Source organism: Schistocerca americana, chromosome 10 (genome assembly GCF_021461395.2).
Source record: "Schistocerca americana isolate TAMUIC-IGC-003095 chromosome 10, iqSchAmer2.1, whole genome shotgun sequence".
Lineage (NCBI taxonomy): Eukaryota > Metazoa > Arthropoda > Insecta > Orthoptera > Acrididae > Schistocerca > Schistocerca americana.
In genome coordinates, this window is record NC_060128.1 from 82,116,861 (window position 1) to 82,144,234 (window position 27,374).

Here is a 27,374-nt window from a genome sequence, read left to right on the forward strand (position 1 = left end):
CCACAGGGGCTTGCACAAATAGCACCGAGGATTATTGGTCAGCTGTGAAATCTCTTGTAGGGGAGGGGAAACGCCGGATTTCCACACTTCAAAGTTACGTAGTCGAATATTCATGGAGGCGCAAACATATTGCCCGTTTAAATGTTTTGTTAAACGTGTTGGCCAAATGTACCGTTCGAAATATGTTAGCTAATTTCACATTAGGATGGAGGGTGGGGGGTGAATATGTATGTCTGTGCGAGTATGTGTGTTTGTGTCAGTGTGTGCTCGTAATGTTTTGTTTGTTGTGTATGTGGGTATGTGATTTTTGTTGATGTCTTTCTAGGCGGCTTCGGTTCTTTTAAGAAGTTTCCGTGTGGTAAGTTCAATTTTCTATTTTTTTCTTTTACTGCATTTTACTATTTTGACGTATTTCATTGTTGTGTCACACCATTACGTATGTTTTCGTGTACTCCAGTACGTAATAGAAATTTCGCAGCTGTCGTTCTTTCGTTTTCCAGCACTAGTATCAGTACGATTTTTTCGAATCTGTACTAGCAATATTAAAGGCGAAACGCCCGACACAACTAAAATTTGTATCTCGTCCTTCAGTTGACCTTTACCCTGGCACTACCTATTCGAAAAGAACGACATGGGGTCTATGTAACATTGATTAAATATACCTATATATGTTAACAGGATACAAATGATGTGTATAGCTACATAGCTCAACTAAAGAATGGGATGTTATTGTCACTGATGTGATCAGAACTATAACTTCCAGTCGATACTATTAGCACCGAAGGTGTGCCCCATAGTGAAGTACGGGATACAATTTGTGTATGTGTCGTCTTACTGCCTCTTCGCGTAGTTCAACTGAGGTACAGGTTGCAAATGTAACGTACGCCATTTCCACGTTTTCGTTAGCAGTGTACATGTATGTAGGTCAACGGAAGTATGGGACACAAATATTATGTACTTAGCACCTTCTGCCATCGGTAGTACTACTACCTACGTAAGAACAGACTATTAATGGTAGCGGAGGAGAAAGAAACAACACATGTAAAATTTGTATCCCGTGCTTCAGTTGACCTGTTCAACTGAACAACAGGATATTAATGCTAACGAAAACGAAGAAATCGACATACGCTAAACTTGCATCCCGTACTGCAGTTAACCAATACAGTTGGAATGAGGTTCGGGATACAATCCATATATATGTGACGCGAGGTATTCTATGCTATCAACATTTCCATCCGTTTTACCCCTTCATTTTCCACAGAACTAATACGACACAAATCCGCGATATCTTTAACGAGAAAATACTACTTGCCTATATATATATAAACTATATTTTTCGTCCCTCGTATTCCTTTGTTTCTGAACAGTCTTGTCAGCTCTTTCATCTGTGTAATAAATGCCCTGTGGCCAATTCTGACGTTATTGGTCAAAGCCGACGAGTTGTATTCCCTGCTTCACTAAACCCGAAGTTTCTATGTCACCATGGGCAGCACGGACCAAAACTAGAAAAAAGGCCATTTAGTGTAGCCAGTAAAATGTGTACCTTAAGAGCTGCGAGCACTTGTTTATCTTCGATACTGTATTGTGAAATACATTTCTTCTACTAAATCTAACCTCCTGGCAAAGACTTTGAAAAAATCCTCTTGATCACACCATGTTTTTTGCTTCAAATTCTAAATGCGTATTGCAGTATGATGGGACTGAAATGGATACACATTGGTTTGCGTCACATATTTGCATCGTGCCAGCACCCTCTATAGGAGGTGCTGATCGTGCAGAACAAAATTGAAATTTGTCATTTCGATAATTAAGCGACAAACCTATCGATAGTGTTGATCAGCTGTTTGAAGATGCAATGGTTGCTAGGTAACACAAACAGCATGGCGGGGTAATCAATCAACGAAGTATAAATAGCATGGAGACAACAGTAAAGTAGGCGGAGTACATGTAGATAGTGTCAATAGATAGTGCAACATATGTTGACACGTCTGATCGAGATAAAAACATGACTGTGATTCGTAACGCAAAGATTAACGTTTATCAAACTTCTGTTGAGGTGCACAAATATCGTGCTTGGTTTTGATGACATACATGGACCAATTACAATAAAGATGGTTCTTGGCAGCCAGTCTACAGAGTCCGGCCATAGATATATAGCAAAAATATGCGGTTTCTTCGCGCCTGCTTTCTTTCCTCCTCTTCATATTGGCGTCCTGTATTATTTCTGGAACCAGTACGCCCGAAAAGTTGACAGACATTTCTGTTCCTGCTCTTGCTGGGATACAGTATTTAAAGGTAAGTATTCAGTGTATGACATTCGGGTCATTAATACGCTTCTTTATGCAAGAGTTAGTTTCTCTCTGACGGTATTTTAGTTGTTAACCGTTATTGCTGGATTATTTAATGTACATCAGGATTGTATTTCCCATGATGTCAAGTGTTCTGTTGATACAATTCGAAATGGAACTTTCATCGTTTGTGTAAGGGGTTAAAAGACGCATGAGGACCTTTGGTTCAAAGGCTTGGATTTAATATTACCCCAGAAACTGTAGTTTTATTTTTTTTATTTTATTTTTTGCAACAGTGGATTTATTATTAGTTTACTATGTCACGTTAGCTGGAGTACTGAACATGATAGTGATAGTTTATTGTTAATAAGAGTGCATGTATTAAGTTTTTATGATATGCTTGTCTTTTGTAGTAAATGGATGCCTTGATTCATTCTTCATCCCTGAAGGTTCTCCTTTGTGATCCACTGATATCAGTGAATGGATGGGTGACTGGGTCTTACATGACATTAAATACTGCATGAAACAATATCAGCTGTCATTGTGTGATCATATATTCATGAGCTTTAACAAAGAGAGCTTGCTGAATAGCATAAGTTTGTAGAGCCTACTCCCAGAAATGGTCATATGACAATCTTTAATAAGATTTGTTCACTCTGTGTTATTACAGACATCATTTTTGTGCAATAGAAATACACTGAATAGTTACCAACAATGTGAAGCTCTCGTGTAAATATTTAGTGGTGTATTTTGGAGCAATATCAGGGCACACATTAACAACTTAACTTACAACTATTATATAAAGCCATAAATCAAAAGAAATCAGATACATCGCTACGCTATTCATCAGTGTGTGCTGCAGAGATGACAGTCTCGTAAGAATGTTTTAGGCCATCTCTGCGTGTTAGTGGGTTGTGGTGAAGGCAGTCTGTTCTGGTTTCTGTCTCTCTATAGGTTATCAATGTAATCACAACTCATTGCGGGTATCTCGTATGAAATAAGGGCTGTAGCAGTGGAATTGTTTTTTAATATTAGCTAGTACACAGTAATAAGGCCACTGTGTCCCATGCTTTTTAACATGGTTCTACATAGAGAAAAGGTTCCAGTTCACAAACTCTGAAAATGTCATAACGATTGCTTCAAGGAATGAGATTAGATTTGTAATGAGAATTTTTACTGAGTCTCCAACAAAGAGTTGTCACTCACTAAGTTTGCACATCATATGTATCCCTTGCCTTATCATTTAATTTATGAAAACTTTCATTTGAGCTATTTACAGTGATCTGGTCGTGGGGTCTCGTTTACTTTATACTAAAGCAAAATCAGTGTGGCATCTTGGGAAAGGTTAATTGGGGAGTTGAGAGGAGGGGGCAGGGGATTAGACACAAAAGACGTAAGTATCTTTGTCAAAGTGAATGATAGAATTGTTTGATACAGGTTGAGTTTATACGTGACATAATTAGAAAGGGAGTGGAAGGAGCTTTGACAGCAGTGTACTGTAGATGGGATAAGCGAGAAACTTATTTTATCCAACTACCCCTTCTGAAGCCATAAAAATAAAATTTTTTATGGGGTTAAAATGTTTTTTCAACAAGTGGGAAAACCCTACTGCTAAACATAATGATTATATTTCCATTTCTTTATTAATTCATTCACACATTTTATTTTCCGTAAACATTACAAAGGAGAATTTTCAGGGAAGTGAAGAAGTCAAGCTACACATTAACACGAAGAAGCAGGCAACTCCTCTACAATACAGCCAATAGGTAAGAAAGAAGAGGTTCTGGTACTGTAACCTTCTGGGTGGGGGAGGGCGGGGGTGCATTTTTGCGAAATTTAGACATCTTAAAACATTGTTCTAACACTTTGTTTTCACCAGTGGTTGAGGTACAGAGTACTGGCACATATCATCATAACTTGAGCACTGAGTAGGCTAATATTAACAGTTTCCTCTTACACTCCACAACTACTGCATTTCAGACAAAACATGTATGTAACAACACAGAATGCTCTCTGCTGCTTGTATACTGATAAATGTATTTGATCTGAATGCTAAAAAATTTGCATATTAATGAGTCCAAATATTCTGATAAAATCATAGTAGTGGTCAGTAACATTCTCTTATAATAAATTTTTCTTTGAATGTATGGAGATTTTCAATAATCTGCATTATGTCTACCAGCACCCCAACATAGGCCTCTGCATCAGAATGTAAAACACTATTCTGAAACCTAGACAGAGAAGTGCAGCCAACATGGAAATTGTATTTACTTCGGCTATTGTGGTCTTGAATTCTGCAGTCAATTGTAAACACTATATTTATTAACCACAAATATTAATAGGTAATAAATGTATTGGAATGTGAGTTTACCAATTGCAAGGTCCTCAAGGCAACTTTGTTGTATGACTTGAAAAGTTCCTGAATAAGAAACTTATGTAACTGAAAGTACTTAATTTCATTAGTCTTCAACTTTACAGTCACTGTGGAAGTTCATTTGAACCACACAAAACATCAAACAAACACATATTTTACCTTGTAATTGCTGTACTACAATAAGCCACATATACTCCGAGTTTATATGTTTTTGTTTGCGACATTGCTTCCAGTCAGATCCACAACATATTTGCAACCGTGTTCCTTGTTTACTTCTACATCCACACTAGCAACAAACATTTTTGTACGTATATTTTCGTCATCTACTATGCTTGAAGCTGTCAGTAAACATTTCATGTTGTGTATATTTAGACAAGAGTATGAACTAATTATATGTGGTGCTGCGTTAATGGTAATTGACTATATAAATAGACACCGACAAAGGTGTAGTGGACAAAAACATATTATAGCAGATGTGGCAGAAATGGTATGCTGCATGAGCTGAATGTGGCGGACGATACTTTTTTTGTAATGAGGATTTTAAAATTCTAACATTTGTTTCAAAGAAAACAACAAATTTCTGAGAAACAGTTCCTGAAAGCAGAGTATTAGTACTAGGCTACAATTTTTGATAACAAGAAGTTATTTTCAACAATTTGAATAGCTATTGTTTACTTCAAGGCCAGCTATATCTCAGACAGTCCCTCCAGTTTGTGAGGTAAAGTGGTCAAAGTATAGTGCAAAGGCAGTCCAATTAAGTAAATAACACGGAAGTAAATATTGAGTACTTATAATACATTAATGTGTAAAACCAAATCACCTTCATTATCAACACTCAGCACCTCTTCTACAACAATGTCTCAACAAATTGGGGAATGTAACGCTACTGTTGATCTGCCTACCATGCACACATTGACAGTTTCTCTGTTCTCTTGTATAAATTAAGTTCCGCCTCAGATAGTGCCCAATATGTTTCACCTTTCTTGTGTTGGCAGGGATGTGAATTTCTTTTCTATGCACTTGCTGCTGGTGTTTAGCACAGCAGAGATTTGCTGTATGGAGTCATATTTTGACTCAGAATTTTTACAGTTCATGCTACACACATTCCACAGGCAGCCCTCTGTCCTACAGTTTGTGATAAGGTCAACTATCTATCTTCCTGACATAACAGATATTTGAACTTATCCCACTGTATGAGACAACACTATTATTGTACTCAGCTACAAGAAATGATGAACTAATTTGTAACATAAAGAAAAACTAGCTCCTTATAGTTGCATTTAGCGGTACTGGACAAGAAACAACATTTTCTTTGATTTGTACAAACAGAGTGTAAGCACACCAGCCTGAATGTAGTAGTCTCTCCTGCATTGTCTCGTTGGTAGCACATCAGTTTGTAGTCATCAAGCTAAAAGTATTAAGGAGTACGGAATGGTGTTTGCTCAAAGATGTACACACCACCACAATTTTGGTTGCATTTTACGCACATTTTTCGTCCTCAAGGTACTATTGTTTACGACGACAAGTTTTTAGCTTTGTGTGAAAAAATGGTTCAAATGGCTCTGAGCACTACGGGACTTAACATCTACGGTCATCAGTCCCTAGAACTTAGAACTACTTAAACCTAACTAACCTAAGGACATCACACAACACCCAGTCATCACGAGGCAGAGAAAATCCCTGACCCCGCCGGGAATCGAACCCGGGCGCGGGAAGCGAGAACGCTACCGCACGACCACGAGCTGCGGACAGCTTTTTAATACTGTGTAAATCAACTCTGTACCCACAGACAATCAAGAGTTCAGTGGCAGAAGTCATTGAATAACTTACAAAGTTATTGAAGCACAGTCTTTTATAAACACTGTAAAAGAATCAGTAGTAGTTCTAACAAAACACTGAAACAGAGTGATTAAGGGCAGCACAGAACACTGCTCTTATTTACATTAAACATCACAGTTCGTATACTATTTTGTAGTAATTCACCAGATAAAAGAACACAGCAGTAGTTCACTTAATTCTGTCCCCAATGGAAGTCACTGCTCTGAACACTCACTTGTAATCACAACAATAGATCAAGTTTCCTACCAACACAATACAATTCACTCAAAAAAGTCATTAATTTGAGTGACAGAAATCACTTGAAAGTTTTCAGATGTTGACAGTACTGAGTTATTGCAGAGGCTGATACACACATTTTCATGAACATATTGCACATAGCTATTGTATAAGCAAACACTGGGAACAGACTTGACATGGGTGTGACATGTATGGTAGCTCATCAGGTGTGGGCACAGACTGATGATTTTGAGTGACGTCTGACTATTTAAAGACTGATATCTGAACAAATTGTTGTTTTGGAAATTGCACAATCATTTGAGAAATGGCTAGGTTAGATTTTGCTATTCAGGATGAACTTTAAGTATTGATAAAAATTTGGTTTGTAAAAAATGTGGTGGGTTAGGAATTTAGAAAAGTTTATGGAATCATTTTCTGGGTATACGTTGGTAACACCTGGCTTATGAGTACAAACACCATGATGAAAATTATAGTAAATTACAAAAATATCTTACTGAGATAATCGGTTAATGCAGTGTGCATAAAATTCAAGCCTACAAAAGCATAGTGGCAAAGATTGGAATTTAGTAAGCACAGAGGGAAAATCTGCAATGCACAATGTAGCTGTTTCTAAGATTGAATATTAATTATATCATAAATTAATTAGGTTCACAGAATTTGTGATACATTACTTGAAAGTTGAACTGCCAATCTTTATAACTAGGGGTGTCACTATATCTAGAAATACATATTAGCCCACAAGGTTTTTCTTATTATGTATGAGGTGGAATTTTCAGTTAGGTATAACTTATTTCCTAGTAATACTAAGTGCAGCATTAGGATCAGCTCATCAAAAATATTATCTTGAGTAATGAATCTAGGATGGATACAGTTTAATTGATGTTTAGGAATATTTGAACACCTCCCACACATGTACTATTTCAAAAGAGTGCTTGGTTTGAGATATAAGGAAAGTGAAAAAAGGGAAAAAAAAGGTTAATAACAGGAGTTGAATTCGTAACAAATGGAATAGTTCCAACTTGCCAAGTCACATAATGGTTCTTATGTATGCAACATTTTGAAAACATCGATAGGCCAACAGTAATTGTAAAAATTGTTGCAATCATTGTTACAAAGCAGTAATGGAATGAGGCAAATATCGACTATGGGGAATGTGAGCATACTTCCTCATTCGTCCACACTTACCAACTGTGGCACCCAGCATTAACACACTTTGTTGCTTCTCTAAGCCCACACAGATACCTACTTATTGGACCCAGAGAAGTAAGTCATCTCTTTCAGGATCCTGTTTGCTCCTGCAGAACAAAAGTAATTCCAAATTGCTGTCTTCCATTTATAAAATGCATATTTTCAGTCCCTATTGTTTTACAGAACTATCTTCAGGGGCAGTGCACATAAAGTAAACAAAATATTTATACAGCAGCAAACCCCCCTGACTGGTTTGATACGGCCCGCCATGAATTCCTCTCCTGTGCTAACCTCTTCATCTCAGAGTAGCACTTGCAACGTACATCCTCAATTATTTGCTGGATGTAAAGAAAAAGAATCATATTGAAAGGTCCATTTGACACAATTGTCCAGAAGCTTAAATGTTTAGCAGTCTTTTCATTGTGCCTGTTGAAACGAATCTATACCACTGTGACAACAGGCACAATGAAAAGACTGCTAAACATTTAAGCTTCTGGACAATTGTGTCAAATGGAAAATCTTGCTTTGGAAATAGAAAAGACACACACATTCACACAAGCACAACTCACACAAAAGGCAGGAGGCATTTGCCATCTATGTGTGAGTTGTGTTAGTCAGAATGTGTGTGTTTTTTGTATTTCCAAAAGGGGATGTTTTTGTGTGGAAGTTGAAAGGTGTAGCGGTGTTTCACTGCACCTGTTTGCGACTCAGTGCCTTCTCTATGTGGTGAGTAGCACTCTATCCTTTTTGTAGTATCGTTGCTATTCTACCCTTGACTTTCCATTGTGTTGTTGTTGTTGTTGTTGTTGTTGTCTTCAGTCCCGAGACTGGTTTGATGCAGCTCTCCATGTTACTCTATCCGGTGCAAGCTTCTTCATCTCCCAGCACCTACTGCAACCTACATCCTTGTGAATCTTCTTAGTGTATTCATCTCTTGGTCTCCCTTTACGATGTTTACCCTCCACGCTGCCCTCCAGTACTAAATTGGTGATCCCTTGATGCCTTAGAACATGTCCTACCAACCGATCCCTTCTTCTAGTCAAGTTGTGCCACAAACTTCTCTTCTCCCCAATCCTATTCAATACCTCCTGATAAGTTGTGTGATCTACCCATCTAATCTTCAGCATTCTTGTGTAGCACCACATTTCGAAAGATTCTATTTTCTTCTTGTCTAAACTATTTATCGTCCATGTTTCATTTCCATATATGGCTACACACCATACAAATACTTTCAGAAACGACTTCCTGACACTTAAATCTATACTCAATGTTAACAAATTTCTCTTCTTCAGAAACGCTTTCCTTGCCATTGCCAGTCTACATTTTATATCCTCTCTACTTTGACCATCATCCGTTATTTTGCTCCCCAAATAGCAAAACTCCTTTACTACTTTAAGTGTCTCATTTCCTAATCTAACTCCCTCAGCATCACCCGACTTAATTCGACTACCTTCCATTATCCTCATTTTGCTTTTGTTGATGTTCATCTTATACCCTCCTTTCAAGACACTATCCATTCCGATCAACTGCTCTTCCAACTCCTTTGCTGTCTCTGACAGAATTAAAATGTCATCGGCGAACCCCAAAGATTTTATTTCTTCTCCGTGGATTTTAATACCTACTCCAAATTTTTCTTTTGTTTCCTTCACTGCTTGCTCAATATACAGATTGAATAACATCGGAGAGAGGCTACAACCCTGTCTCACACTCTTCCCAACCGCTGCTTCCCTTTCATGTCCCTCGACTCCTATAACTGCCATCTGCTTTCTGTACAAATTGTAAATAGCCTATCGCTCCCTGTATTTTACCCCTGCCACCTTTAGAATTTGAAAGAGAGTATTCCAGTCAACATTGTCAAAAGCTTTCTACGAATGCTAGAAACGTATGTTTGCCTTTCCTTAACCTAGCTTCTAAGATAAGTCGTAGGTTCAGTATTGCCTCACATGCTCCAATATTTGTACGGAATCCAAACTGATCTTCCCTGAGGTCGGCTTCTACTAGCTTTTCCATTCGTCTGTAAAGAATTCATGTAAGTATTTTGCAGCTGTGGCTTATTAAACTGATTGTTTGGTAATTTTCACATCAGTCAACACCTGCTTTCTTTGGGATTGGAATTATTATATTCTTCTTGAAGTCTGAGGGTATTTCACCTGTCTCATACATCTTGCTCACCAGATGGTAGTTTTGTCAGGGTTGTCTCTCCCAAGGCTGTCAGTAGTTCTACTGGAATGTTGTCTACTCCCGGGGCCTTGTTTCGACTCAGGTCTTTCAGTGTTCTGTCAAACTCTTCACGCAGTATCATATCTCCCATTTCATCTTCATCTACACCCTCTTCCATTTCCATAATATTGTCCTCAAGTACATCGCCCTTGTAAAGACCCTCTATATACTGCTTCCACCTTTCTGCTTTCCCTCCTTTGCTTAGAACTGGGTTTCCATCTGAACTCTTTGATTTTCATACAAGATGTTCTCTTTTCTCCAAAGGTCTCTTTAATTTTTCTGTAGGCAGTATGTATCTTACCCCTAGTGAGATAAGCCTTTACATCCTTACATTTGTCCTCTTGCCATCTATGCTTAGCCATTTTGTACTTCCTGTCGATCTCATTTTTGAGACGTTTGTATTCCTTTTTGCCTGCTTCATTTACTGCATTTTTGTACTTTCTCCTTTCATCAATTAAATTCAATGTTTTTTCTGTTACCCAAGGATTTCTACTAACCCTCGTCTTTTTACCTACTTGATCCTTTGCTGCCTTCACTATTTCATCTCTCAAAGCTACCCATTCTTCTTCTACTGTATTTCTTTCCACCATTCCTGTCAATTGTTCCCTTATGCTCTCCCTGAAACTCTGTACAACCTCCGGTTTAGTCAGTTTATCCAGGTCCCATCTCCTTAAATTCCCACATTTTTGCAGTTTCTTCAGTTGTAATTTACATTTCATAACCAATAGATTGTGGTCAGAGTCCACATCTGCCCCTGGAAATTTCCTACAATTTAAAACCTGGTTCCTAAATCTCTGTCTTACCATTATATAATCTATCTGAAACCTGTCAGTATCTCCAGGCTTCTTCCATGTGTACAGCCTTCTTTCATGATTCTTGAACCAAATGTTAGCTATGATTAAGTTGTGCTCTGTGCAAAATTCTACCAGGTGGCTTCCTCTTTCATTTCTTAGCCCCAATCCATATTCACCTACTACGTTTCCTTCTCTCCCCTTTCCTACTACCGAATTCCAGTCACCCATGACTATTAAATTTTCGTCTCCCTTCACTATCTGAATAATTTCTCTGATTTCATCATACATTTCTTCAATTTCTTTCCATTATTAAATAGAAATACAGTTCACCTACGTAAAACTAGCTGATATCCGTGGTTCCACTCGCTTATCAGTAGTTTTGTTATGATGAGTAAGAAAGTAGTTACGCATCCAATAATATCAGCTGCTCTCAAGTGTCTGCCTGTTTGGGTAAGCATAGCTCATGACACCCTCATCCCAACTGCCCTAACCCACAGCATGCTGGCACAATGTGCATCGTGCTATTGAAGTTGCAAGACGAAAACAGGACAACAAACTCTGGCCTCTGCCACCAACATATTTGTGTTTTTTTTGTATAACTAGCTCGCAACTTTCAGAGTTATGAAATGCAACACTATTAGTTTTATTACTTACAAATAATTTTTGCATAATTTATCATGTTACATTTTGTTTTCTCTGTTTATTCACCTGTTTCTCCAACATAAAATAATGTTAGTAGGCCAAAATTAAAATCTATACATTAATTTCATATTTGATTTTATATGACTAATATTTGGCTTCAACACTTGCCCACAAGAATTTAGCAGTTTAACGTGGTGTTAAATTTGTACAATTTGTATATTTGTATTACATAAACAATTTTATTTTTTCATCGGAAATTATCTTGCCTTTTTATAAAAACAATTTCCAAGATATTCAGACCCATATGGCAATACCAAAAACATGAAGAGAAAAACAATAAATAGAAAAAGATTTATGTATCGGGTGCTTTGCTAAACATTTGTATGATATACTACATTACTCTCCAGCTGTGGCAGTTACTTTTCAGCTGTAGTCTTGTCATTACAGATATGCACATTTGGTGTGAAGGATAGTGTAGTGGGACGTATAGTTTGTTCACGATATCTTGCGCAATTTTTCAGGGAGGGGGAGGGGTGCGTGGGTTGCAGAGAAAGTGAGCCCTGCCTTTCAAAGTCAAAGCATAGACATCTGTGGGTGATTGGAGTTGCAGAGAGAACATACTATGCTTTCCTCACATAGTGCTGGCACTACAGTTTGTTCACTATGTCCTGAACGAGGACTCCTCTGTTTCTGTCAGCTGCAACTGGTAGAGATCTGTCGATTCTGGGCCACAAGCGTTTTGTCTGGCCACTGCCTACATTGGCAACGATGGTGAAAAACATTGGTTTGCAGTGTTGCACTTCAGCTTCTGTCCGCACTTGGTACGTTTTCCATGTTTCGGGTCTGTCAGACGTCGCGAAAGACTTCGTAACCTTTAGTAATTGTTATAGTGGTCCAGCTACTCTGTCCCACTGCCATGTACGAGCTTCCTTTTCTTCTAGACTTTGATCCTCACCGGGTGAAGCTGTAATGTTAGATCACAAAACCTACTTCTAGCTACTAAATAAACTCGGAACTTTTGTTTGTGCTTCTCTGTGTTTAAAGTCTTTGAGGCTCACAATGACAAATTCCAGTGACTGTAACTCAAAAGAATTTAACTGAACATAACACATTCTTATATGTAACATCTGACCTGCTCTTTTCAACATGAAAGTGATTCATTTGTTTTGGGCCCCTGTTGACATAGTGAGTGGCCCTCTGACTCTTTATAGTCCATGATGCGAGCAACTGAGAGTGCCAAAGCATTCGTATAACCTCATACAGCAAGCAAATGCTACACACCACACAACTGCACGCCACAGCCCTTTTTGTTGTAGTGATGCACCCTCTGTGCAAACACAGATTGGGATGCACAATATCTGCTCCTTTCTGACACATTACATAACAAATATCTGCTGCCACGATCATCTTTAGCTGGCATGAGTACCAATAGTGGACAAGGGTGTTTGATAAAATGCCCTGTTACACCACACAATGTGACAATACAGTACCTGTGTGTAATGTAACCTTTTAGAGACTGTCATTGTGTGCTGTGCCAAACGAGCAAGTACACATGTAATACCAGAACTGCTTGAAGAAAGTGCAGCGCACACACACACACACACACCATCCCTTTCCCATTAGCCCCACCCAATATATGCCAGCTAGTTGTGTGCTGCCATCTCGTGCTCTAGTCTGAAGTTGCGTACCCAGCTATCTGCCACCTGCCCCCTCTACCTGAACCCCTAGCAAACCCACATATGGCTCCTCACTCCCCCCCTCCCCCCCCCCCAACCCTTTCCCTGGCTCCTGCCTCTCTCCATCCCCCCTCCCACCCTGCACCCTCACTTCACCCCAGTACACTCACCGTGGGCCAGGAAAGAGGTGCCAGTCAGAGGACCTCAATATAGGGAGACAGGCGTGTGCATGTGATACAGAGAGAGAGAGAGAGAGAGAGAGAGAGAGTGTGTGTGTGTGTGTGTGTGTGTGTGTGTGTGTTTCTCCTACAGGTTAAGAAAGGAATTTCATTCTGAAAACTAGCAAAGCAAAGCAAACCTGTTGTTTGTGTATGAGGTGCATTGAAAACTTTTGAAATACACTACTCACCATTAAAATTGCTACATGAAAATGACGTGCTACAGACAAGAAATTTAACCGACAGAAAGAAGATGCTGTGATATGCAAATGATAAGCTTTTCAGAGCGTTCATACAAGGTTGGCGCCGGTGGCGACACCTACAACGTGCTGACATCAGGAAAGTTTCCAACCGATTTCTCATACACAAACAGCAGTTGACTGGCGTTGCCTGGTGAAACGTTGTTGTGATGCCTCATGTAAGCAGGAGAAATGCGTACCATCACATTTCTGACTTTGATAAAGGTCGGATTGTAGCCTATCGCGATTGCGGTTTATCGTATCGCGACATTGCTGCTCGCGTTGGTCGAGATCCAATGACTGTTAGCAGAATATGGAATGGGTGGGTTCAGGAGGGTAATACGGAATGCCGTGCTTTATCCCAACGCCCTCGTATCACTAGCAGTCGAGATGACAGGCATCTTATCCGCACAACTGTAATGGATCCTCCAGCCACGTCTTGATCCCTGAGTCAACAGATGGGGACGTTTGCAAGACAACAACCATCTGCACGAACAGTTCGCTGATGTTTGCAGCAGCATGGACTATCAGCTCGAAGACCGTGGCTGCTGCTACCCTGGACGCTGCATCACAGACGGGAGTGCCTGCGATGGTGTACTTGACGACGAACCTGGGTGCACGAATGGCAAAACTTCATTTTTTCAGATGAATCCAGGTTCTGTTTACAGCATCATTATAGCCGCATCCATGTTTGGTGACATCGCGGTGAACGCACATTGGAAGCGTGAATTCGTCATTGTCATTCTGGCTTATCACCTGGCGTGATGGTATGGGGTGCCATTCGTTACACATCTCGGTCACGGCACTATGAACAGTGGACATTACATTTCAGATGTGTTACCACCCGTGGCTCTACCCTTCATTCGATCCCTGCAAAACCCAACATTTCATCGATCCCTGCAAAACCCAACATTTCAGCAGGATAATGCACGACCGCATGTTGCAGATCCTATATGGGCCCTTCTGGATACAGAAAATGTTTGACTGCTTCCCTGGCCAGCACATACTCCAGATCTCTCACCAATTGAAAACATGTGGTCAATGGTGGCTGTGCAACTGCCTCGTCACAAAACGCCAGTCACTACTCTTGATGAACTGTGGTATCGTGTTGAAGCTGCATGGGCAGTTGTACCTGTACACGCCATCCAAGCTCTGTTTGACTCAATGCCGAGGCGTATCAAGGCTGTTATTACGGCCAGAGGTGGTTGTTCTGGGTACTGATTTCCCAGGATCTGTGCACCCAAACTGCGTGAAAATGTAATCACACGTCATTTCTAGTATAATATATTTGTCTAATGAATACCCGTTTATCATCTGCATTTCTTCTTGGTGTAGCAGTTTTAATGGCCAGTAGTGTAGCATGCCAACCAGCAGAGAGAGCGCGCAGTGGCTGCTGAGCACACCTAGCAGCAGATTAAGACGACAAACTGCTGTTTGCCTCTTGTTGCTGGGACAATAAGCAAGCAAACCACAGCTGCTGAAGTAAGTGTGTGTACAGCCTGCTCGTCAGGCTAGTGCAGTGAAGCAGCTTGAAGAGCAACGTTTGTATGTGAAATTCTGCTACAAACTAGACAAAACTTTCACAGAGTCATTTCAAATGCTTAGCCAAGCATACGGGGAGGACTGTATGACTCTCACACAGTGCTACGAGTGGTTTAAATGTTTTGAACGGGGCAGAATATCGGTCTGTGAAGATTCCGAGTCTGGACGTCCTTCCCTTACACATCGACAGATGATGGCCAATTGGATAGTATTCATGCTGTGATTGACAGAAATCATAGTTTAACTGTTCAGGAAGTTGTTGAAGAGGTGGGCATCAGCGTAGGATTGTGCCATCAAGTTCTGAGTGAAAAACCTGAGATATGTCATGTCAGTGCAAAATTCGTACCGTGTTTGTTGACTGAAGATGAGAAACAGATCTGTGTTGAAATATGCAAAGAACAGCTTGCCTGTGTTATCGGCAATGAAAACTCTTAAGAACATAATAACAGGCGATGAGATGCGGGTGTACAGCTATGATGCTGAAACAAAGTTGCAGTCATCGCAGTGGATGGGCAAAGGGTCACATCATCCAAAAAAAGCACACGAGTCGGTCAAAGATCAAGTCGCACAGATGACAGAATGATAGATGTCGAAATAGACGGCAGAGGGATAGAGAAACAATTAAAATCGCTCAAAAGAGGAAAGGCCGCTGGACCTGACAGGATACCAGTTCGATTTTACACAGAGTACGCGAAGGAACTTGCCCCCCTCCTTGCAGCGGTGTACCGTAGGTCTCTAGAAGAGCGTAGCGTTCCAAAGGAATGGAAAAGGGCACAGGTCGTCCCCGTTTTCAAGAAGGGACGTCGAACAGATGAGCTGAACTATAGACCAGTTGTAGAATTTTGGAACACGTATTATGTTAGAGTATAATGACTTTTCTGGAGACCAGAAAGCTACTCTGTAGGAATCAGCATGGGTTTTGAGAAAGATGATAGTGTGAAACCCAGCTCACGCTATTCGTCCACGAGACTCAGAGGGCCATAGACACGGGTTCTCAGGTAGATTCCGTGTTTCTTGACTTCCGCAAGGCATTCGATACAGTTCCCCACAGTTGTTTAATGAACAAAGTAAGAGCATATGGACTATCAGACTAATTGTGTGATTGGATTGAAGAGTTCCTAGATAACAGAACACAGCTTGTCATTCTCTTCTGAAGTAAGAGTGATTTCAGGTGTGCCGCAGGGGAATGTCGTAGGACCTTTGCTATTCACGATATATATAAATGACGTTGTGGAGAACATCAGAAGTTCACTGAGGCTTTTTGCGGATGATGCTGTAGTATATCGAGAGGCTGTAACAATGGAAAATTGTACTGAAATGCAGGAGGATCTGCAACGAATTGACACATGGTGCAGGGAATGGCAATTGAATCTCAATGTAGACAAGTGTAATGTGCTGCGAATACATAGAAAGAAAGATCCTTTATCGTTTAGCTGCATTATAGCAGGTCAGCAACTGGAAGCAGTTAATTCCATAAATTATCTGGGAGTAGGCATTAGTAGTGATTTAAAATGGAATGACCATATAAAATTAATTGTTGGTAAAGCAGATGTCAGACTGAAATTCATTGGAAGAATCCTAAGGAAATGCAGTCTGAAAACAAAGGAAGTAGGTTACAGTTCACTTGTTCACCCAATGCTTGAATACTGCTCACCGGTGTGGGGTCGGTACCAGATAGGGTTGATAGAAGAGAGAGAGAAGATCCAATGGAGAGCAGCGCACTTCGTTACAGGATCATTTAGTAATCGCGAAAGCATTACGGAGGTGATAGATAAACTCCAGTGGAAGACTATGCAAGAGATATGCTCAGTAGCTAGGTACGGGCTTTTGTCGAAGTTTCGAGAACATACCTACACCGAGGAGTCAAGCACTATATTGCTCCCTCCTACGTATATCTCACGAAGAGACCATGAGGATAAAATCAGAGAGATTAGAGCCCACACGGAGGCATACCGAAAATCTTTCTTTCCACGAACAATATGAGACTGGAATAGAAGGGAGAGCCGATAGAGGTACTCAAAGTACCCTCCGCCACGCACCAGCGGGTGGATTGCGGAGTACGGATGTAGATGTAGATGTAGATGTAGATGAAGGTGATGTTACTTGTGTTTTTTGACTAAAAAGGCATTATCCATCATGGATTTGTGCCACATGGTCAGGTGGTAAACAAAAAAGTCTACCAGGGAACCCTAGTCCACATGAGGGATGCAGTGCACAGGAAGAGGCCTAAATTGTGGGAAAAACAGGGTTGGATGTTGCATCACGACAGTGCGCCAGCTTACGCGTCACTCCTTGTCTGCTGCTATCTAGTAAAACATCGCTTTCCCGTTGTGCCCCGTCTGTCGTATTCTTCGGACCTAGCCCTGGCAGACCTTTTCCTGTTCCCCAAACTGAAAAATACAGTTGAAAGGACGTCATTTCCAAACCGTAGAGGAGATACAGGACAATGCGACGAGAAACCTGTGCGCCATCCCAAAAAATGTTCCAGGAGGCATTCCAAAACTGGAAGAAATGATGGGAGTGGAGTGTTGCTAGTCGAGGGAACTATTTTGAAGGGGACAGTGCTTAAAATGTTGTACAGTAAGCAATAAAGCTGATACAGCAAAAGTTTGGTTTATTTTTGAACACACCTCATATCTGTCAGTGACGCAGCACTTCTGCCTTTCGGTGAGTTGTCTCCTTTACTCCTAAATAATTCATTATTCTCAACCAGAACTTTAATACACTGTCACACTGACCCATATTATACAGTTAAAACAGAGGAACCCAAAATGTTGTATATGGTTATGAAAATATCTATGTTCGAAGACAACAAAAAAACTTTGCACATAACTATCACTGTTAGGGAAGCCAACTCTTTCAACAATGCTCATCACAGAGGCCAGGAAATTTGTTACAGTTCCTTGGAATTAATTACTTATAACTAAGTTTCAGTTCCTATAATGAAATATCGTGTAATTATTAGGACACCAAAAAAATTTTAGCACAAGCTTACGTGACAGAAGAACGATGCAAAAATTTAAATAGTATCTATCCTTCAACATGACACCTAGAAGAAGAAGAATTTGTGTGACAAACAGTTTAAAAATTGACCTTATCATACTTACTGACAGCCATTTTACTGATTTACAATGTGCTTAGTATCTGAGAATGTTCCACAACACCACTCAGCAAAGGAATGAAAGCTTACTAAAACAATGACCTTAAAATTTACATTCAGTTTCCGAAAAGCATTCAGTTTGGAGCATAGCTCCCCTTATAAAATTCCTCCATGATCCCCTATTCAGTGCTAGCATTGATGCCTCTTCTGATGTTAAGCCTATTACTTCAAAATCATTCTTAACCAAATCCAGGTACCTTCTCCTCGGTCTGCCCCGACTCCTCCTACCCTCTACTGCTGAACCCATGAGTCTCTTGGGTAACCTTGCTTCTCCCATGCGTGTAACATGACCCCACCATCTAAGCCTGTTCGCCCTGACTGCTACATCTATAGAGTTCATTCCCAGTTTTTCTTTGATTTCATCATTGTGGACACCCTCCTGCCATTGTTCCCGTCTAATAGTACCTGCAATCATCCTAGCTACTTTCATACCCGTAACCTCAACCTTATTGACAAGGTAACCTGAATCCACCCAGCTTTCACTCCCATACAACAAAGTTGGTCGAAAGATTGAACGGTGCATAGATAACTTAGTCTCGGTACTGACTTCCTTCTTGCAGAAGAGAGTAGATCGTAGCTGAGCGCTCACTGCATTAGCTTTCCTACACCTCACTTCCAGTTCTTTCACTATGTTGCCATCCTGTGAGAATATGCATCCTAAGTACACCTGTTCTAACTTTGTTCCTCCTATTTGGCACTAAATCCGTTTATATCTCTTTCCCACTGACATTACGTTCATTTTGGAGATGTTAATCTTCATACCATAGTCCTTACATTTTTGATCTAGCTCTGAAATATTACTTTGCAAACTTTCAATCGAATCTGCCATCACAACTAAGTCATCCGCATATACGAGACTGCTTTTTTGTGTTCACATATCTTAATCTCACCCAGCAAGTTTATTGTTTTCAACATATGGTCCATAAATAATATGAACAACAGTGGAGACAGGTTGCAGCCTTGTCTTACCCCTGAAACTACTCTGAACCACAGACTCAATTTACCGTCAACTCTAACTGCTGCCTGACTGTCTATGTAAAGACCTTTAATTGCTTGCAAAAGTTTGCCTCCTATTCCATAATCTCGTAGAACAGACAATAACTTCCTCCTAGGAACCCGGTCATTTGCCTTTTCTAGATCTATAAAGCATAGATACAATTCCCTGTTCCACTCACAACACTTCTCCATTATTTGCCGTAAGCTAAAGATCTGGTCCTGACAGCCTCTAAGAGGCCTAAACCCACACTGATTCTCATCCAATTGGTCCTCAACTAATACTCGCGCTTTCCTTTCAACAATACCTGAGAAGATTTTACCCACAATGCTGATTAAAGAGATACCTCTGTAGTTGTTACAATCTTTTCTGTTTCCATGTTTTGAGATTGGTGTGATTACACACACATCAAAAAATAAATAATTAAAAAAAAAAAAAAAAAAAGCCTAGACAGGTACAATGTTGTGTCAAGCACAGTTGCGCATTGCAGGTACGTACGAGTCTGGCATTGCCTCGTACAAGCACATGTACTTCAACGCTACGTCCAACACGCTCAAGATGTGGGTGGTGACGGTGGTGTTCGTGCTGGGGCTGTACGAGTGTGTGCGCTACCTGGCGCTGCTGGCCCTGCAGCACCGGCTGCGTGCCTCAATGCTGGTGCTCTTCCTGTCCTCCATCTTTGCACACTACTACGCGTGGTGAGTACCGGAAGCTGGCACGGCCGACTTTGGACGAGGTCCGCTGTAGCTCTGTCGCATGCTCTTCTCTTTTGGGCAACGTAAGATCGACTGGTAGTGGTTTGAGTTGCGCCTTGAAAATCAATTTTTCTTTTGTTTCCACTTTGCAAGATCCCCTCACTTCTGAACTGATATTATTATTATTCAGCTTAGCCGAGAGTCCGTAGAGGGTGGTATATGTGATGTACAGTATAACTGGTCAGCATTTCCACCCGAAATTTGCGAGTGTAAGTCGGACCTTCCTCGATCAGCCTCGGTGGGTCGTGTCGTCGGATTTCCTCGTACCTGTGTGCGGTGCAGCTCTCGTAAATGTCGTCCCGTGCAGATTCTTCACTGGCACGTAGGATGTCTCTGTCGGTGGAAGCTAATTATCTGAAATTGCTGTAGATCAACTTTGGGGTATCTATTTACTCAAAATTAACATTCAGAATGCCGTAATATCACTTTTATTCCTATTAGATCAATAATGAAACACTCACGTCACAAACTACTTCTAACCGAGAGCGTGGCTACCATCGAACGAGACAGGAAGAGCTCTTAACGCTAACTGCCGACTTTGGCGCGCAGTCCATACCTCTTACTAGTTTCGTCACAGTTTGTGGATTTCCGATCGAGTTCGTACTTACTAAGATATGCATTGGTTAATGAACGGGTGTGAATTTTAATGAGGCAAAATTATGATAAATAGTTTTAAACATCCAGAGGCTCCTCCTAGTATTCGTGTTGTCATAAATGACTTTAATTATCAAATATAAATAAACAAAATCGGTTACTTTGGTGCCAAGATGGCGCTACTTCCCGCCATGTATATTTCCCAGGCTGTCGCTTGTTGCTACGGTCCAGCGCCGAGCCCCACCCCACTACGCGCGACATGTGGTTGCTTCGTCACCTAGCCACCCAGCCAGTGTGGGAAATGGTCGCTGACTCCTGGCCGGCAACAGACTACTGCACTTCCTAACTATCGTGAATACATCAATAAGAGACAATAATTTATTAAAACTGGTAAAAATGTCTTCCTCACGTAAGAAGCACCTTACAACCTGTGTGTTCTAATACACACTGAAACCCTTACACCACAGTTCAAGGTTATTGTACACGACTGAAGCCTTTTCGTAAATTCGGTGTAGCTGCATTGACATATTGTCAGAAAACTGAATGCTCACATAGAAAAACTCAGAATGTTTTGTGTTATTGCAACAAGTTTAGATTTCTGCCACGAGAGTGCAGTAGTGAGTAGTTTGGCAAGATGGTGACAGGCGATGATAAAGTGTATGTTACGCTCAAAACACATTCACATCGGTCTGCCGAAATAGTGTGACAACACTTCAGAATGAAGTTCAACATTAATCCACCAACTGCCAACTCTGTTTCACAATGGTATGTGCAGTTCAAAGCTTCAGGACACCTCTCCAAGGGGAAATCAATGGGTCGGCCTGCAGTGAATGAAAAATCGGTTGATTGCGTGTGGACGATTCTCACACAAAGCCCACAGAAGCTGAAGGAGAGAGAGAGAGCGCGGAGAGCTGAATGTACCACAACTGACCATTTTGAAGATCTAAGAAAACAGCTGAAGCTGGAGCGTTACTGCTTCCAATTGCTCACGTTCTTACTCCCTATGATGCTTTGAATTTTCCACACAGTTGCAACAGCTTATAGAAGACGACAGATTTTGTGAGAAACTCGTCTTCCGCAACTAAACAACATTTTTTGTGAATCGCACAGTGAACAGGCAGGTTGTGTGAATCTTGGGCACCTAGAATCCCCACAACATCTTCCAGCAAATTTGAGATTCACCAGAGGTTAATGTGTTCTGTGCAGTCTCATTGTTTAAAGTTTACGGTCCCTTATACTTCTGTGAAAAGACCGTTTTAGGATATCTGTATCTGGACATGCTGGAAAATTGACTCGTGCCACAAATGGAGACTGTCAGTGTGAACTTCGTCTACCAAAAGGATGGTGCTCCACCCCCACTTCCGTCATGATGTTTGTGGATTGTTAAACAGAGAATTGAGAAACCGATAGATCAATCACGGTGGAGTTGACGATCAGCAACTCGTGTCGAGGCCTCCACATTCTCCCGGTAGATTGTGTGTGTGTGTGTGTGTGTGTGTGTGTGTGTGTTTTTTTTTTTTTTTTTCTGTGGGATTTTGTGAAAGTTGCAATGTTACACGTCTTCTACCCGCACAAACCTACCAGAATTGTGAACTAGCATCAGCAGGGCTTTTGAATGTGTGGAGCACTTGTAATATGTCAAAAAAGAAAAACCTTTTTTGGTTTTACTATGTATGTGCGAAGCCCTCTGACAATATGTCAGATAATATAGCTGCAGCAAATCTGTGACATTGCTTCAATCAATTATAATAATCTCGGATTGTAGCACGCCACTAGAGCTGTCGAGACAGAATGGCACACGCTACTGATAAAGCGGAGTATTGTGTGGGTATTTGTTTTCTACATTTGAAGGAAACAGTGCTGCAGCAATCTGTGCAGAGTTGGTGGAAGTGTACAACAAGAATACACCATCATATTGCACAGTGGTTGTTTTTCACAAATGATTGCTAGTGTTCATGAGTCTTACTGGTGAAGAACAAAGTCTCTCTGTGAAGGAGTTAGAATCACAAGAGAAGCGAGTCCCTGGTGGTTCGAGAGTGTCTTTTCACAAATTGAGGTGATATCAGAAAAAGTGAAAATCAGTTGTGAACCAGTTTTTGACTTCATGCATAACTGCTCACACCTAATCAGATGCCCCACTGAACTGAGGCAGCAGTGGAAATGGTGCAACTGTCTCGGACCAATCCAGACGACATCTTTAGCCACCTTATTTCTGTGAATGAGTGCTGGCAGTACCACTATGCCCCAAAACAACAGAGCAAAGCGAGCAGTGGAAATGTGTGGGTTTGTCACTGTCGAGGAAAGCAAAGATCCGACTCCCCTCAGACGAGGCGATGTTGAATAGTTTTTATGATTACTGTTGTGCTGCTAACAGATTGTGCTTGTAAGGGACAAACCATCACAGCAGTATCCTACCGAAACCCCATGCCATCACAGAAGGCTGTAAAGGTGGAACACCACAGGAAGGTGTCTGAGCGTGTGTTCTTCCTCCACAACAACACCCCAACTCATTCTGCATAAGACCCATTCCCACGTTGCCTCTTTGGGCTGTCAAGTTTTACCTCGACCCACATATTCTCCTGACATAGCACCTGGTGAATTGTTCTCTCTTTGCACAGAGAATCCACTGCATTGCTGCCATTTCCAGAATGAAGATGAGGTAATTTTTGAGGCTGAACATTACAGAATGGCCAGGGTCCCCACCCAGTCATCCGTCACTGACAAAGAAATATATTCCATTGCAGTATAAAGAGGACTAACTCGTGGTCTCAGCTTGATTTGCTTTTTCAGGTAATTAAAACTTCATGGCTAGCTATCATGGTATAGAAACAGCCAAAGCTATGTAATGAAATTTATTTTCATGTTACCTGAACCCATTTTCAAATCATCTAGACAGATAAAACAGTATTTTCCAAAACAGCACAAACCCTGTCAAGATTGTACACTTACATACAACAAAGTTGACACACACACCAGTTGCTTAGTGTGCCCCTAGAGATTACAATTCGGAGGACTGAGGTCAGGGGAACGTGGAGGCCACGAAACTCGTCATCCTGTACCTATCATCTGTAATGGAGACTGATATGTTCTGGAGTTCTGTCACGCATAAATCACATGCTGCTTCTTGTTTGCAGGGGTGCGTCTTCTTGTAGGTCTTGGAGGGTGGACTGAATAAAATCCTTACAGGAAGCACCTGTAAAATGTACTGGAAGAATGTGTGGCAATAACAGGCAGTGACCTATAATTCCAGCCCACACATTAATTTTAAATGATTACTGATGTCTAGTCTGTACTGTAGTGAGGGGACTGCGATTTGGTCACATGTGTCGGTTATGGAAATTTGTCCTCCTTGTAACTAGTAATGATATAACACTGCTCGTAAAGTTAATTTTTCAGTTCTCAGTTCTCACTTGTACGAGCGTGCGCATAACCGTCGCGGCAGGGCTGATTGTCGATAATGCAGAAACGCGATGATCGAACGCACGTCCTCGTGCTCGCTTCAAGAAACTGGCACTTGACTGCACTCTTTTATGGTAACTAAATTTTTACTGAATCACATCAGTTCATTCTGGGAGATCGAACACGGCGAGGACGATCGATGCTGTGCGACACGCGACGAGAGGATACATAAACACGTTATCGACGGCGCTGCTCATTTTTTTCATTACTTCTTGACACACTTTCCTCTAAATCACTTCTGTATTCCATCACTTTACTGTAACAGCACTTGTAGCAACACTTCAACCTGAATACTAAAAAAAAGCCTCTCACATGCAGAGCTACACACAACACAACGTATCAGTACTGTGTTCCGCACTACAGACGCGGCTGCCTGCAAAGATACCCCACAACTAAGCCAGCGGTATGACAATACGCTTACAGTGGCTAATTGAAGTTAATATAATAGATAGTGATCCAATATGCAAATTCAGATGTGTAAACATAGACTATTCAAAAGGCAGTCATTCCGATTTCTAGTAACATACTTTGAATTGTTTTTGTTCATCTGTGTACATCATTTGACATTTCCACGCTGGCGTTCCAATATCTTGGCAAACCAATGACCAGACATTTTCAGGGGTTGAGATATCTGGAGCACCCGCTGGCCAGGACAATTGTCTAACAACCTCTGTGTTGAGACATGTGGGACATCATGGGTAACATGCAGTCTTGTGATATCTTCTGGAAAGTTAATGTCATTGAAGCCTTGAACTTGTGAGACAGCCACTGGCCTTAACACATCAGAAATGTCATACCTCCTGTCCAAATTACCAGCACATACCAGCTGTGCAAGCCAAAAGAGATCGAGCTGTGTGTGCCTCGTACCATCTCGCAAAGTGCTGAGCCCGTAAATAACAGGTTTGCGTCTTCGGGTGTTGGTTGCCTGGGGTCAGTGAAATCCTGTGTGGGGTTGAATATGGTCCTCCTGAATCCTTTGATTCCATATTTGCATGACAGACGTGGGATTCCAACTGACTCTAGCAGTATCACCGAACAATAAACCTCATTCTCGACAGGCCACAATCGTGCCAGTTTCGAATCCCGACTCTTGCTGGTAGATGTTTATCTTTCTGATGTATGGCATAACACTATCTACTCCAAAACACTCAACACTCAAATGCTATTACTGAGTGACAAACCCAGTGTGTAATAGTTCCTTGTACACAAAATGGAGATGACATTACTCGTCTGTACTTCGTATGGATGCGATGGAATACTATATTTCTTCCAACTGGGGTGCAAGAAAACTGTAGCCCAGCTATAGACAATAATTTTATTCATTATTCATTTGTAGATGGGCATTCTGCTAGTGAAAGGGTAAATGGCCTTTCAGACCGAGACACAAATTTTAACACTAAAAGCTTTTTGTACTCAAACAAGTGTTATGTACAATTACAAATGTGGAAAAGCTAATTCAATAGCAAGAGAGAGTATTTTAAACCTCATTAAGGAACAAGAGTGGCAGAATGTTTAGGGAGCTGATAACATAGATGACAAATATAATGCTTTCCTTAACACATTTTTCATGCTCTTTGAAAATTGCATTCCAGTAGAATGTTCTAAACAGGGTACTAGCATAAAATGCTGCCTGATGGCTGACTAGTCTGATAAGGATATCATGTAGAAGAAAGTGGGAATTGTATCAAAATGTTGGAAGTAGTCACAGTCGAGCTACAGTAGCCCATTACAAACAGTGCTGTAAGGTGCTTAAAAACATTATGAGGAAGGCAAAGAGTATGTGGTACGCAAATACAATAGCTAATTCATAGGATAAAATTAAAACCATATGGTCAGTTGTGAAGGAAGTGTCTGGTCAGCAGCACAAGGTCAAGGATATGAAGTCAACACATTGTAAAAATGTTTCTGTTAGTGATAAGTGAGGTATATGTACTGTATTTAACAGTCGCTTTCTGATCATAGCATAGTTTCTACAGAGAATCATATAACTCTCTCGGAAAATGCCTTTCCGAGACTGATATCTGAAATACTCCTCTGTGATACTGACAAGGAGGAGAATGAGTCAGTAATTAAATCACTGAAAACTAAAGATTCTCGTGGAAATGATGGAGTATCTAGCAGAATACTAAAGTACTATGGAGCTCATATTAGTCCTGTTCTTAGCCATACTTGTAATTTTTCCTTTGGGAATGGTCAGTTTCCTGAATGATTAAAGTACTCAGTAGTAAAACCGCATTATAATAAGGGAGAAAGGGATAATACAGATAATTTTAGACCTATTTCTATGCCATCAGTGTTTGCTAAAGTTATTGAAAGGGCTGTGCATGTAAAGATAATTAATCATTTTATATTGCACAATTTACTGCCAAATGCACAGTTCGGCTTTTGAAGCCATTTAACAACTGAAAATGCTATATTCTCTTTTCTCTGTGAGATACTGGATGGGTTAAACAAAAGGTTTCAAATGCTAGGCATATTTTTTGATTTAACTAAGGCGTTTGTTTGGTAGTGTTGATCACAAACTATTGCTCCAGAAGTTGGACCATTACGGAATACGGGGAGTAGCAGCTTTTACTATAACAACAGACAGCAAAAGGTCATTACTCACAATGTTGAGAATGGCTGTGATTGGGGCCTGAGTGTGGTACGGTGAAATGAGGGGTGCTCCAGGGATCAGTGTTGGGGCCACTCCTGTTCCTAATGCTCTCTAGTATTACGGGTAATCCTAAAATATTTCTGTTTGCTGATGACACATTGGCTCTGTTTCAAATAGTGCAGTTCATGACATGTTCATGGCTTGTAGAAAATAAACTAATGCTAAATCACAGTGAGGCTCAGTTTTTACAATTTCTAACACACAATTCAACAAAGATAGTAAACTGTCATGAAATGTCCATGTTCACGATCTTGTTCAAAGAATTAATACTGCCATTTTTACTGTTCGAACGGTATCTGAAGTAAGTGATCATTCAACACAAAAATTAGTCTACTTTGCTTATTTTCATTTGCTTGTGTCGTATGGTATTTTATTTTGGGATAACTCTTCCCATTCTAAAAGGATATTTTTGGTTCAGAAACAGGCAGTTCGAGCAATAAGTGGTGTAAGTTCGCGAACCTCTTGTCGACCCCTGTTCACTAATCTGGATTTTGACATT

At 40.7% G+C, this 27,374-nt stretch overlaps 1 protein-coding gene across 1 annotated transcript in view; it reads left to right on the top strand.

Annotated features, from left to right (window-relative positions):
* Window positions 1-1,950: 1,950 nt before the first annotated feature.
* LOC124552250 overlaps window positions 1,951-27,374 on the top strand; it is a 49,330-nt gene continuing 23,906 nt past the window's right edge. The window contains exons 1-2 of the mRNA XM_047126532.1: window positions 1,951-2,295; window positions 19,902-20,109. Of these exons, the coding sequence (XP_046982488.1) occupies window positions 2,112-2,295; window positions 19,902-20,109 (392 nt within the window). The 5' untranslated portion in view covers window positions 1,951-2,111. The remainder of the gene's footprint in view (window positions 2,296-19,901; window positions 20,110-27,374) is intronic.